The sequence below is a fragment of the Lemur catta genome, chromosome 1 (genome assembly GCF_020740605.2).
Source record: "Lemur catta isolate mLemCat1 chromosome 1, mLemCat1.pri, whole genome shotgun sequence".
Classification (NCBI taxonomy): domain Eukaryota; kingdom Metazoa; phylum Chordata; class Mammalia; order Primates; family Lemuridae; genus Lemur; species Lemur catta.
The window spans coordinates 222,503,466-222,517,385 of NC_059128.1; the positions used below are offsets into that span (position 1 = coordinate 222,503,466).

Consider the following 13,920-nt stretch of genomic DNA (forward strand, 5'->3'; position numbering starts at 1 on the left):
GTCTAGCCTCTTGTGGCCCAGGGGGTGGATTTAGAAAATCTGGTTCTCACCTCTTTGGCTTACACTTCACTGAAGTAATTAATTTCAGACTCTGATGTGAAGGGAAAATGCTGTGGTCTGTCTGCCCCATCCTCACCACGAGTGGAGAAGGGTCTGGAAGGAGGAGCAGGGTGGAGGAGGTGGGAGCTGGGGGAGAGGGCTGTCAGAACTGGGGGAGGGCAGGTGTGGTTTGAAAGGGACCCCTGGTGGGGTTGCCAGATAAAATGTGGGTCATTCAGTTACATTTGAATTTCAGACAAACAAAAATTATTTTTTTCAGTATAAGTAGGTCCCAAATATTGCATGGGACCTACTTATAGTAAAAAAACTGTTGTCTGAGATTCAAATTTAACTGAACATCCTGCTTCACCCGCTTCCCCCATCACTAAATCTGGCTCCCTGTGGAATTCTGATTCCTACCACCACCGCCATTCACCTGTGCGCCACACTGCAAGCTGATTCACGAGGAACAGCATCCAGTTGAGCAGGGGACTCCCCTAGCCCTAGTCTGCAATTCATTCCCTTCTCTTCCAAACCCATGCCTTCCTCATTCTCCTACACCTTGCACCTTCCCCAGGACTACCAGTAACAAGCCTGTTGCACTGGGCCCCCGGAGGCCCCTGAGAACTCAGAGAGGAGAGGCAGAAACTGCAGTGCCTGAGGCCGGCTGCTTGGATTTCTTTGAGTCTTCTGCCAAGGAGACGCTGCACAACCCAGCACTGTAACTTGCCATTCCTGGCCCAAATCAAACCTGCAGCCTGTGGGCCGCCAGATTGGATTTCAGAAGTGCTGGGGTTTTAGAAGTATTAAATATTCATAGGCATCTCCCCTGGGTTTCAACTCTGAGAGTAGAATTCCAAACATTCCCCATCTAGTGGAGTTTCTCCTGGTGTGGTCCTGGGACCACCTGGACCTGGGCCACCTGGACCCAAGCCATCTGCGGGGCTTGTGTTAAAGGCAGATGCTGAGATTTGCTGTATTGTTGGGTCTCCTTGTTACTCCACTTGCTGCAATGTGGGTCTGTGTCACATGCTCCACCGCACCACTGAGTCCCTTCACACACACGCAAACATGTACACACACACACACACACACACACACACTCAGGTTTCATGCGGTTAGATGTGCCGTGAGGCCAGCACAGAGAAAACCAACAAATGCTTAATCAGGCCCTGTTTACCTGCTGTTGTGAAGTCTCAGCAGTGAAGGATAGCTGTTATTATTTACTAATTAAGTCCTTTACATAAGGACAGGGTTTATACTTACTTTTACTGTGTCTACCACCATCAGGCCAGAGGAAAGGGCTTAATCTTGATCACTGTTTTAGTGGAGAAGAGAGCTGGACATTTGGACATACCGTTATTGTCCCCAAGGCATGAGATCCTTTCTAAGCTACGGACTCCTCCCCAGGAGCCTGTAAGCAGAATTCCGTCAGATTTTACTGAGGCCTCTTTGTGCATAACCTGAGTGTCTGCACAGGGGCCTGAGCACCCGTGAAGACCTGGGGCACAGTGGTGTGTGTCTCTAGTCCCAGCTCCTTGAGAGGCTGAGGTGGGAGGATCGCTTGAGCCTAGGAGTCGGGGGCTGCAGTGAGCTGTGTATGATATGCCGCTGTATTCCAGCCTGGATCACACAGCAAGACCCCATCTCTTAAAGAAAAAAAAAAACCCCAAAAACCTGGTACATAGATTTCTGCTCTCTGGTGGATGGTGTGAGTGTGTGTGTGAGGCCCGTGTTAATCTCTTCTTCCTGCAGCTCCAACTTGCTGAAATTCCCCTTTCCAGTAGCCTTGCCCAAGCCCTCCTCTCAAACCTCAGCACCCTCTTTCTGCCTGCCGGGTTTTGTGTTTCATGAAAGAGAGATGAACTGAGCATACAGAGCTTAGCAGGGCCATTTGGACCCCTATTGGGTTAGGGTGCACGGTTTTACCTGGATTTGCACCCTCTGTTGCCATTGGCCTTCTGGCTGCGGGTGGAGTCAGATTACAGCAGGAGAGACCCAGAGGATTAGTGCAGAGATGCCGCAGCGGCCAGCTGATAATTACCTTGGGGTCATGTCTCAAAATAGACTCTGGCCTCTCTTTCTGGCCTGAGAAACAGGAAAGGGCGCTCTTTCCCCATCCAGCCAGCCCCTCACATTCTCTCCTGGTCTCGTGGATCTGACTCCCGTTCTTTTTTATTAAGGTATGATTTACATACAGCAAAATTCACCCTTTTTAGTGTATAGTTCTGTGGGTTTGACAAACGCATGCAGATGTGTAACCACCAACACAATCCAGATAGGGAGCAGTGCCATCACTCCAAAAGATCTCCTCATGCTGCCCCTTTGATAGTCATCCCCGGCCCCAGCCACAACCATGAACTGTGTTCAGTCCCCGCGGCTTTGCCTGTCACCGAATGCCATGTAAGTGGAATCGTGTGGTTGGTAGCCTTTCGAGTCTGGCTTTTTTCATTTTAAAGCATAAAGTATTTGAGATAGGTCCATGTTGTTATGTGTATCAGCATTTTGTGCCTTTTCGTAGTTGAGTAGTTGTCCATAAACATTGATGCACAGATTTTTGTGTGAACGTAACTTTTCATTTGAGTAAATACCTAAGAGTGAGATGGCTGGATCGTAAGGCAAGTGCATATTTAGCTTTATGAAAAATTGCTGAACTGTTTTCCCAAGTGGCTGCACTATTTTTCATTTCTATTAATGCCAGCAAGATATAAGATTCTAGTGGCGCCATGTTCTCACCAGTTCTTGGTATTGCAGCTCCTTTTTCTTATCTTTCCATTTTTAATTAACTTGAGCTATTCTAATAGTGTGTAGTGGTATCTCATTGTTTTTATAAACTTGCATTTTCCAGATGTTGAGCATCTTTCCAGGTGCTTATTTGTCATCCTTATGTATTTTTTTTTTTTTTTTTAGTAAACTGGTCAAATCTTTTGCTCTTTTAAAAAGTGGATTGTTTCCTTATTGTTGCATTTTAAGAGTTCCCTGTGAATTCTGGGTACAGTTTTTTTTTTTTTTTTTTGGTCAGATATGTGATGTACAAATAATTTCTCCCATTCTTTGGCTTGTCTTTTCATCACCTTAACAGTGTCCTTTAAAGAGCAGATGTTCTTAATTTTTGTGGGGTTTTTTTGTTTTGTTTTGTTTTGTTTTTTGTTGTTTGTTTTCTTTTGAAATGTGGTCTTGCTGTGTTACTCAGGCTGGCCTGGACTTCTGAGTAGCTGGGACTACAGGTGTACAGCACTGTGCATGCCTTGATGTTCTTAATGTTGATGGAGTCCAATTTATCATTTTTTTCCTTTTGTGGATCATGCTTTTACTGTTGTATATAAGAAATCTTTGCCTAATCCAAATTCCTATGTTTCCTTCTGAAAGTTGTGTAGTTATAGATTTTGAATTTAGATCTATGAACCATTTTGAGTTAATTTTTTATATTTTGTGAGGTTTCTTTTTACCATACGAATTCTAATTGTTCTAGCACCATTTTTGAAAAGACTATTCTTTCTCCGTTGATTGCCTTTATGTATTTGTAAATATTCGCAAATATTTTCTTTCATTCTGTGGGTTATCTTTTTCACTTTCTTAATGGTGCCCTTTGTCTTTTGGGTTTTTTTGTTTGTTTTTTCTTGAGACAGAGTCTCGCTCTGTCACCTGAGCTAGAGTGCAGTGGCATCATCATAGCTCACTGCAACCTCAAACTCCTGGCTCAAGCGATCCTCCTGCCTTGGCCTCCTGAGTAGCTAGGACTACAGGCACGTGCCACCATGCCTGGCTAATTTTTTCTATTTTTGGTAGAGGTGGGGTCTGGCTCTTGCTCAGGCTGGCCTCGACCTCCTGTCCTCAAGCCATCCTCCCACCTTGGCTTCCCAGAGTGTTAGGATTACAGGCATGAGCCACCTCGCCTGGCCAACGGTGCCCTTTGGAACACAAAAGTTTTTAATTTTGATGAAGTCTGACATATCTGGTTTTTTCTTTTGTTATTTTTGCTTTTGATGTAATATGTATGTAATCATCACCTAATCCATGGTATAAAGATTTACTACTATGTGTTCTTCTAAGATTTTTATAGCTGTAGCTCTCACATTTAGAGTGTATCTCCCCAAGTTAGTTTTCACGTATAATGTGAGGTAGGGACTCCAACTTCATTCTTTTGCATGTAGGTATCGAGTTATCCTAGTATAATTTTTTGAACAGACTGTTCTTTCCCCATCAAATTGTCTTGGTACCTTTGTCAAAAATTAACCATAAATATAAGGGTTGATTTCTGGACTCTAAATTCTATTCCATTGATCTGTATTTCCAGCCTAATGCCAGTACCACACTGTCTTAATTACTGCAGCTTTATGTTCAGTCTGAAATTGAGCAGTGTGAGTCTTCCAACTTGATCTATCATTTTCAAAATTATTTTGGCTATTTCTTGTTGCTTTGGTTGTGATCGTGTTGCTATTCCAATAAAAGTGTGTATGGAAAATTTTGGGGAAAATTGACATCTGAATATTATGTGTGTTGATGCATGAACACAGTGTATCTCTCCATCATTTAGGTCTTTTAAAATTTCTTTCATCAATGTTCTTCTATAGTTTGCAGTGAACAGGTCTTGCACATATTGCGTTAGATTTCTACATAAGCATTTCATGCTTTTTGGTGCTATTTAAATACACCTGGCCCTCCGTATCCATGAGGGATTGGCTCCAGGATCCCCATGGATACCAAATTCCATGGATGCTCGAGTCCCTTATGTAAAATGGTGTAGTACAGTCAGCCCTCTGAATCCATGGGTTTCAATCTGCAGTTGATTGAATCTCAGGATGCAAAACCTCTGCATAGGGAGGGCTGACTGTACTTTTAAAAATTTCACTTTCAGTTGTTCGTTGCTCATATATAGAAATAAAATTGCTTTATGTAGATTGATCTTGCATCCCGTGACTTTTCTAAACTCGCATTTTAATTCTGATAGTTGTTTTGTAGATGCTTTGGGTTTTTTACATAGACAATCATGTCCTTGCAAATAGATAGTTTTCTTTCTTTCTAATCTATGTCTTTTGTTCTTTCTCATGTCTTATGGCATGGTCTAGGACCTCCCCTGTGTTGTTGCATAGCGGTGGTGAGAGGGGACAATTTTGTCTTGCTCCCAGTCTCAGGGGAAAATATTCAGTCTTTGACCATTAAGTGTGATGCTTAGCTGTAGGTTTTTGTACTTGCCAGTGACTAGAGTAGGGGACTTGCCTTCCATTCCCAATTTGGCAAGAGGTTTTTAAAAATCATGTTACGTTTTGTCAAATGTTTTTCTAGTAACTATTGAAATGACCATGTGGTTTTTCTATTTAGTCTTTGAATATGGAGAATTACACTGATCGATTTTTGAGGTTGCACCAGCCTCCATTCCTGGGATGAACCCCACCTGGTCATGTTGCATTGTCATGATGTGTCATCCGTCTGAGGCCAGCTCCTCACTTCCTCCCTCCCAGTTCTCCGTTCTCACTCCTGTTTTTGTCACCCAGCACCTTCCTCTCTCCTTTCCCACAGATCTCCCTACCTCGACCATCCTTCAGAACTCCCTGCAGTCTACACCGCAGCCCCCTGCCCTCTCCTCTCCCCTCTCTCCAGGCCTCCCAGCAACGTCCCAGAGGCTCCGCTCCATAGTCACCGCATTGGCCAATACTCCAGGCCACGCTGCTTCTTCCTGGACTTTATCCTAAGACTTCCTCTGGTCTTAGGGATTCTTCCTTCAGAGTCAGCTCTGCCCTGCTGGCCCCCAGCCTCATGCAAGTCTCCCTCATACGTTGGGCTTCTGTGGCAGCATCCTAACCTACCTCCCATTCCCTGTATTCTTGCCACTGATGGATCTCCCAGAGCTGTGTGCTCACTCTCCTACTCTGTGGTTCAACAGTCCTTAAGAGCTCCCAAGTGCTGTGCCAGGCCCTCTCAGTCTCACTTTCAGACTCTTTAGTCAGGCTCCAGCCTGCCTTCCCAGCTACATCGTCTCTCTGTGGACTCTTCCTGGAGAATCAGAGAGCCTGGATTATTTATTCAAGGGCCCAGAGTACCCTGGGGACGTGAGCCTCCTGTGCCTGAGCTTCCTCTGCTGCTCTCTCCAGGGACGCTCTTTGCCACACCTGCCTGCTGGCCTAGACAAATGTGCCCCTAACTTGGAGGCCCAGTGTGCCCCAGGCCTGCCCAGAGGCCCCCTCCCACCACCCAGCCCTCGCCACCCCCACTCACGCAGGCCCCTCTACCCTTTGCTTGGTATGAATGGATTTCTGGATTTCTGCTTCATATTGCTGGTTTTCCTTTCGTTTTTATTACTATCTCCTTGTCCTAGGATAGTTTGGGCTGCTGTAAGAGAATACTATAGGCTGGGTGGCTTATAAACAACAGAAATTTATTTTCTCACAGTTCTGGAGGGTGGAAGTCGAGATCAGGGTGCCAGCACAGGTGGTTCTGGTGAGGGCCCTCTTCTGGGTTGCAGATGGGTGTCCCCTAACATCCTCACGGGGGGCAGCGGCGGGGAGAGAGCAGAAAGCCAGAAAGCAAGCTCTGGTGACTCTTGAGAGCTCCACCGTCATGACCTAATCACCCCTAGAGTCTCCACCTCCTAACACCATCCCATTGGGGGTCACGATTTTAACATATGAACTTGGGGCAAATAGGAACATTCTGTCTATATCACTCTTCAGCTGGGTCGTAAGTTTCTGTAGCGCAGGGTTCTTCGTCCCTGGCGCTAAATAGGCTGGGCTTGCCTGTGCCATGTGTTTGCATCAGATGACAGCGATGGGGTTCTGGGTGGCTGGGGGCGGGGTGGGAGGTGTGGGGGTTATGAGTCAGCAACAGTCAGTGCAGAGTTGGTGGAGCTGGTAATTGGAGCTTGCACCTTCCTTCCCTGAAGGCACATCCAGGAGGCACAGGGGAGATCAGACATTCTTTTTTTTTTAATCTTAAGAGAATTGTTTATTAACTAGATTTATGAAATATTTTATAAAAAACAGCTTTTAAAAAATTAATATACAGCCAATATATCCAGTATATCTTTTCTTTCATGAATTTTGAGTTTTCAGTCTTACTTACAAAGGTCTGAGCATTCTTCAGCCAGGGGAGAGGAAGATTTGAAATGGCAAAGAGAAAGTCTCTTCGTGGCCTGGGGCAGGCGCAGTGTAGGACGTCTCCAGGGAAAGAGGGTACCACGTCCAGCAGGGAGCTCACACGGCCTCTGGGCCTAGGCTCGCGGGGGACTCTGGCTGACGGTCAGGACACGAGCTGCGGTGGGGCAAGCCTTCAGGTGGGACGCAGACCTGAGTCGAGGTTGCAGGAACACAGAGGCCCTTGGAGAAGAGCGTAGGAGCCATCGGCTACGGTCTCTGCCAGGCAGCAGAAGTCCCAGAGGAAGGCTCTTTGCAATCCGAGTGGACAAGTGCCGTCCTCACCCCAGGACTTGGGACCAAGACAGGGCTCCTGAGGGCTGCCAGAGCCACAGTGACGGTGCAGGGCTGACCTGGGCTCTCCTTCGGGAGCTGTGACCAAGAATTATGTTTTTGGAGGAAATAGCTGGGGTACAGCTCACAGCCCCCACAGCCTGGAAACCAGAGCATCTTTGCGTGGCTCTGTCCCTGTGGCCCCGAGGCAGGGGCACCAAGGCCCGTATACTCAGATACCCCCAGAGCTTTACCTGCCAAGAGAAAAGTTTACCTGAACATCATTCACTAGGGTCTGAAATGTGCCACGTAGACTTGCTCTTGTGGGTCGTGTTGGATTGTGTTTCGTTTTCCCCTAGCTTTTCCGTAAATACTCCTTTCAAACGAATTCCAGCCCCCACTCTGCTGACCTGGAGGGGCAGTGGTATTTTTCCACACATGCATGTCGGTCGGTGAGGAGCAAGGGAGGTGGCAGATGCTGGCCAGCTGGTGCGGTGGCTGGTCAGGGAGCCTGGGCGCTGGCAGGAGAAAGGCTGGAAGCCCAGGCAGGAAGGGGTTGGAACCCACTGTGGACACGGGTCCCGATTGGCCAGGCCTTGTCCTTCTTTCACTGCCCAGAGGTTTCAGCACAGTGACGGTGATCTGACAGGTGGCCGCAAGGCCTCGCTTCACAGAAGCTGATCTCTGGGGCAGGGCAGCCCTTCGTCCTGTGCTGGACTCCATCACACCCACAAAGTGAAGTCCCCCCACCCTCGTGCCACCTTCTTTGCAGTGCCCCTGCTGCCCCCAGCACACGCTTAGCCCTGTCCCAACATCGTCAGTGCACTTAAACCTTTTCATTTTTGGTGCTATGGACATGTTCAGTGTGGTTATCCAGTGACTGAATCCTTAGGGGCCACACCCCATCACAGGCCAGCTGAGCTCTGGGCTTTGAGGACGTCAGAGAGCCTGACCCATTATGCTGGGCTGCTCAGTGGTTGGCTGCATGTGGGGTGTCCTCAGCATTTGTTTACTGAGATGGGGGCGGGGGGCTCTGCGCTTTGGGGCCGGGCAGACCGGGTCTGAGCTTGGTGTGCTCCTCTCTCCCTCTGCAGCTTGTCTCCAATGTCCTCATCTTCTCCTGCACCAACATCGTGGGCGTCTGCACCCACTACCCGGCCGAGGTCTCCCAGAGACAGGCCTTCCAGGAGACCCGGGAGTGCATCCAAGCTCGGCTCCACTCGCAGCGGGAGAACCAGCAGCAGGTGAGCGCGGCCCCCCTGCCCTTTCGCGGCAGGAGGGAGTACAGAGACCTGAGCCCTGCCTCCCAGGCTCAGCCTCCATCCCCGCTGCCAGGAATGTTTCCCCTGGAGGGAGTCCAGCGTTCCTGGCTCTGTGGGAATCCTCCAGAGGGACTCTGGAGAAAGAGCTCTGCCCCTGCCCCGGCCCACAGCCTCCTCATGGTGTCCCCGTGGTTCGCAGATGAGCCAGCAGCAAGAGGGCTCCTCCTCCCCGAGTTGGAGTGGTCAGAGCAGGCAGCACTCCCAGCTAGGGTCCGGTGCTCCCCTGGGGAGAGGTGAGGGAGAAGGAGAGAAGATGGGAGTTGTCGGCCCCCACGGCACCCCTCACCTGGCTCTTCCTCTCTGCGGGGTTCTGGATCTGGCGGGTTCAGAGAAAGAAAACAGTCCATCTCTCCCTAGACCTCCCTGGGCCAGGCAAGCAGGCCATTCACAGAGCCACAGACTCAGTGAGCCCTGGGGCAGAGAGGGACTGGCCCTGTGTATACCTGTCTTGGGTGGGGCTTGGGTGGGAGGCACTGAGGGCTGTGTCAGGGTTCCAGCTGTTCCCATCCGGGTGGGCAGGGGTCCTCCTTGGATTCCAGGTCTGGATCACCACTGGCTCCTCTCCTATGGGTGACCCAGACAGGGGTCTGGTAACTCTGAGATGTAGCTCCTACATGGTGGCCTCAGGGGAGAGAGGGGCAGGTCAGTAGGGTGATGGGGCTCCCACTGGACAGTCGGAGTCGTGGCTCTTACAAGATGAGGCTACCCCAACCCAGAGGGGCCTCCCCCCTCTCCTGTCTCAGGGTCTCCCAATCCCTCCACAAGCATCAGTGGAGCCCTGCTGTGCGTCACATGCTGTGTCGGGCCCCACGGCTAGTGTGAGCGGGGAGGGCCTGCCTCTGAGCCTGGGATGGGGAGCTGGCCCAGAGGGCAGTGGCCGCTGCAGCTGCTGGCCAGTGTGGAGCTCATGCTGTGGCCACCCTGCATGCAGAATGTTTTACCACCGTGGGGGGCGTCCCTGACTCAGCGTCATGCGTGCTAGGTGAGTTGCAGTGACACGGCTGGTGACACCCAGACAGTGGAGCGAGGGGCAGCTCTGCAGAGCCTCTCCAGGCCCTAGGCCCCACCTGCCCCGCTCCCCGTCCAGTGCTGCCTCTGTGGCCGCCGTGTCTGGCCAGGTCCCGCTTACACTGACCAAGCCGTCCCCATCATTCGCTCCTGGCCCTGTCAGCTCCTGGTCCAGCCTCTTGAGAGGAGCCCTCGCTCGGTGGTGTCCTCTGTTGACAGCGTACCTTGCCTCTGTCCCACCGCCCTGAGCTCACCCCTCAGCCCCCGCATTCCTCAGCAGCCCCCCGGCCACCCAGGCCTCAGCGTCTCTCCCCTGAGATCACCTTCCTCCCCCGTCCTCTCACTGCTGGGCCTCATCCCTTCTCCTCCAGGAAAGTTCCTGTTTACACCCCGTCACCGTTTCCTTGCGCTGGCCCTGGCAGGCGGGGCCTTCCACCCAGTCCACAGGGATGTGCGGGGAAGCGTTTTGGCCCTGCCATGCTCGGGGCCAAGGCGCCAAGCAGGGAGGCTTGCTTCCTGGGCACAGGCGCCTCTGTCCAGCCGGCCAGCGCCAGCGAGGCTTGCAGAAAGTGCTGCCTGGGACCCCTGGGGGGAGCTTGTGGTGAGGGGGCTAGAATCGTTCCCCAGCCACCCCCTGCCCACTCCTCCTGGCCCTGGTCCCCAGAAGTAGCTATAAATGTGGGAAGGCCTCTCACGGAGCTAAACAATTTGTAGCCTATATTTTCAGGGAATCACCCTTTAATTCATGCTTCTGTCACCAGTAACTGTTTGCTGGGAGTTCAGTAGACATGAGCTGGCCTTCGATGGCCATGTGTACTGCCGCTTGGGGAGGCCAGACGGGCCACCAGGGGCACAGCCCTTCGCTGATTTGCCAGCTTCCCGAGCATAGAGCTCTGGGCCGTGGTGCTGGGCGCAGCGCTGATCCCCAAGGGGGTCTCTCCTTGCTTGTGCTACGGGGAGGCGCAGTTAACAGGCCCCTGACACCTGGGTGTGGGGTGGGGATGCTGGAGCCAGAGCCGGGCCTCCTCCTGGGAACGGAGAGGCCATGAAAGGGGGTCAGCAATGGTGGGTAAGGACATGATGCCAGCTGAGGAGCTTGTGGGCGGCAGCAGGGGAGACTCCAGGAAGCATGGGGACCTTCCCGTGGTCCCTTCTGTCTGGAGTGCCACGTGGATTTCAGTTCAGGGCTGCAGGGACGGCAGGTGGAAGGCAGGGAGGAGCCAGGCAGTGGGCACGGGCTGGTCCTGGAAGCTTTGGGAGGCAGAGAAGGTGATGTGGTCTGGTGGGTGTTTTAGAAAAGGCACTCGCTTGCTTGCAGCAGGGAGCACGGGCTGGAGGTGGCAAGCTTGGGGACAGGGAAAGTGATTGGAGGCTGTCCTGGTCATCCAGGCTGGACCTAAAGGTGGCCTGGGCCTGTGAGGGGCTGAGGCTGTTGTGGTGGGAGTGGGCTGGGACCAGGACAAGCCACAGCAAGGGGCAGGTGGACGAGGGCACTGGTTGCCGTGGCAAATAAGGAAGAGTGGGCTCAGTGGCCCCGAAGAACCCATACTTGATGTGGCTGGTGGAAGCAGGGAACCTGTGGAGGTGCTGAGCAGGGGAGTGGCAGTGACATAGGTAGTCTTTCAGCGAGATCGGGGCTATACTAGCAGCAGGGAGGGCAGTGGAGGACGCAGGACAGAAGGGACAGTACAAGAACTGTTTCCAAACCAGCAGGACTTAGTGGATGCTGGACAGGGCCTGGGGTTCAGGGGAGAGGAATGATTCTCAGAGAGAAAGTTCTGAAAGGTAAAAGCCGCTGATATGGGCAGGGTCTTGGCCTTGGTGGAGCACAATGGGGGTGTCACAGGCAAAGGCAGGGGACTTGAAAAGGAGAGCCATTGGGGCATGACAATGTGGAAAGGCGAGTGTGGTTTGGGGTGTGATGTCAAGGTGGCAGCAGCAAGACCTCCAAATGGGCAGCTGGGGACTGACGAGCCCAGGATGGGTGGCGGGGATGTGGGAGGTGGCTGTTAGAGTCACCTTAGCAGTGGGAACCTTGGCAGTGGACTTGCTCCCAGAGGGCAGGAGTGGATGGGACGAGGACAGAGGTGGGACGCACCATGTTTGGGGCCAGGAGGAAAGAGAGGAACCAGAGATGACACAGAAGCAGCAGAAGAGCCTCAGGGCCACATGGCAGGGTGACCCCAGCAGCCGGCGTGGAAGGAAGGACAGGAGGAAGAGGGCCGGAGCAGCCAGAGTGAAAGGCTCCCACTACGAGAGTCACAAGAGCGAGCCCGGCAGGGGCCTGGTATAGGAGACAGCTGGACATCTTGGAGCAGGACAGGCCCAGGAGAACTTGGAAAGGGGACCATGTCCAAACCCCATTGACAGCTGATGTGGCCCTCCACGGTGTGGCCCGCCCCACCCCACTTCTCTGCCACCCTCTGTGGTGGGTGTGACAGCCCTTGGTTCCTCAAAGTCAGCTGGCTTTCCCTCCTAATCCCCGCCATGGTCCCCTGTGGAGCTGGAGCACCCTCCTCCCAGCCCCTCCTTCTGGTCTCCACAAAGCCCCCTCTGACCACCCACCACCCCCCGCCCCCCACCTGGGCTGGGCATCCCTACTCAGTGCCCCCTAGGACCCCAGGCCCCCATGACACAGAAGCTCTGTGAGGGAGGAGCCCTGCCTGTCTGGCTCTTGGATACTACTCCTGGCCCCTCGACGGTGCCTGGGACATGGCAGTCACTCAATAAATATTTGCTGACTGATTAGATGACTGTTAATACTCTTAGCAACCTCATCCCTGTTTTATAGATGAGGAATCTTAGGCTCAGAGAGTTCAGTAATTTGCCCAAGGTCATACAGTCTCAGGTGACATCCAGAATCTAACCTGAGGAGCTCAGAGTTCAAGGTTCACCAGGAATACTTTCCCCTGTGCAGCATGGCAAGCCAGGCAGAAGGACTGGGAGGGGGCCCGGGGCCGGGGCCCACATGCACACACAGGTGTCAGCCCCATGTGTCTCTGGACAGCCTGAGAAGCTTTCCAGGGCCCCACAGCAGGGGCACAGATGTGGAGGAGAGGGGACTTGCCAGGCAGGTGGAAGGAGCAGTGACGAAAGCATCTGCTTCCCTCCCCAGGAGCGGCTCCTGCTGTCTGTCCTTCCCCGTCATGTTGCCATGGAGATGAAAGCAGACATCAACGCCAAGCAGGAGGATATGATGTTCCATAAGATTTATATCCAGAAACATGACAACGTGAGGTAGGGTGAGGCTGGGGTGAGGGCGGGGTTGGAGAGCTGGACCCCAAAGGGGACATCCCGTTTCCTTCCTTTCAAGAGGGAACAACCCAACAGGGTGGCCTGGTGGCTTTGGAAAGGGCGTTGTCTGGAGCACCCTCCAGGTCTGTCAGGTGGATCATCACTGCCCTGTGTAACGTCCCTTGGGGGTGCTGAGATGGGGGCGGTTGGGCTACCGGCTACCGGGAGAGGAGAGAGCAAGAAAGAGGAGAAATGAGGAAGCAGCACCACCAGCTTTTGGGGCAAACCCCCCAAGGGAGATGAAAGCACAGACTGTGGACCCAAGTGTCACCCCATGGTCACATCGCCATCACCACCTGGCAGCTTCCATGCCTTCTGAGCAGGGGGTGCCAGGCACTGACCAGGCATCGGCCACCGTATCGCTGTCCTCCTGACAGCCCTGCAAGTGGCCACCTTCATCAGCACCCCCAGTTTATACATCAAGCTCAGTCCTGCTTACTTTGCACATACTGTACTCGAACTTTTCTGTAATAAAAAGTTTAGAGAGGCCGGGCGCGGTGGCTCACGCCTGCAATCCTAGCACTCTGGGAGGCCGAGGCGGGCGGATCGCTCGAGGTCAGGAGTTCGAGACCAGCCTGAGCAAGAGCGAGACCCCATCTCTACTAAAAATAGAAAGAAATTATCTGGCCAACTAAAATATATATATAGAAAAAAAATTAGCCGGGCATGGTGGCGCATGCCTATAGTCCCAGCTACTCGGGAGGCTGAGGCAGTAGGATCGATTAAGCCCAGGAGTTTGAGGTTGCTGTGAGCTAGGCTGACGCCACGGCACTCACTCTAGCCCGGGCAACAGAGCGAGACTCTCTCTCAAAAAAAAAAAAAAAAGTTTAAAGAGAAAAACAGTATGAGAGAAC

At 52.3% G+C, this 13,920-nt stretch overlaps 1 protein-coding gene across 3 annotated transcripts in view; it reads left to right on the top strand.

Moving 5' to 3' along the window:
* ADCY5 (adenylate cyclase 5) overlaps nt 1-13,920 on the top strand; it is a 149,484-nt gene that overhangs the window by 79,627 nt on the left and 55,937 nt on the right. For all 3 annotated transcript variants that reach the window (XM_045540126.1, XM_045540127.1, XM_045540128.1), the window contains exons 2-3: nt 8,537-8,686; nt 12,888-13,009. In XM_045540126.1, the coding sequence (XP_045396082.1) occupies nt 8,537-8,686; nt 12,888-13,009 (272 nt within the window). The remainder of the gene's footprint in view (nt 1-8,536; nt 8,687-12,887; nt 13,010-13,920) is intronic.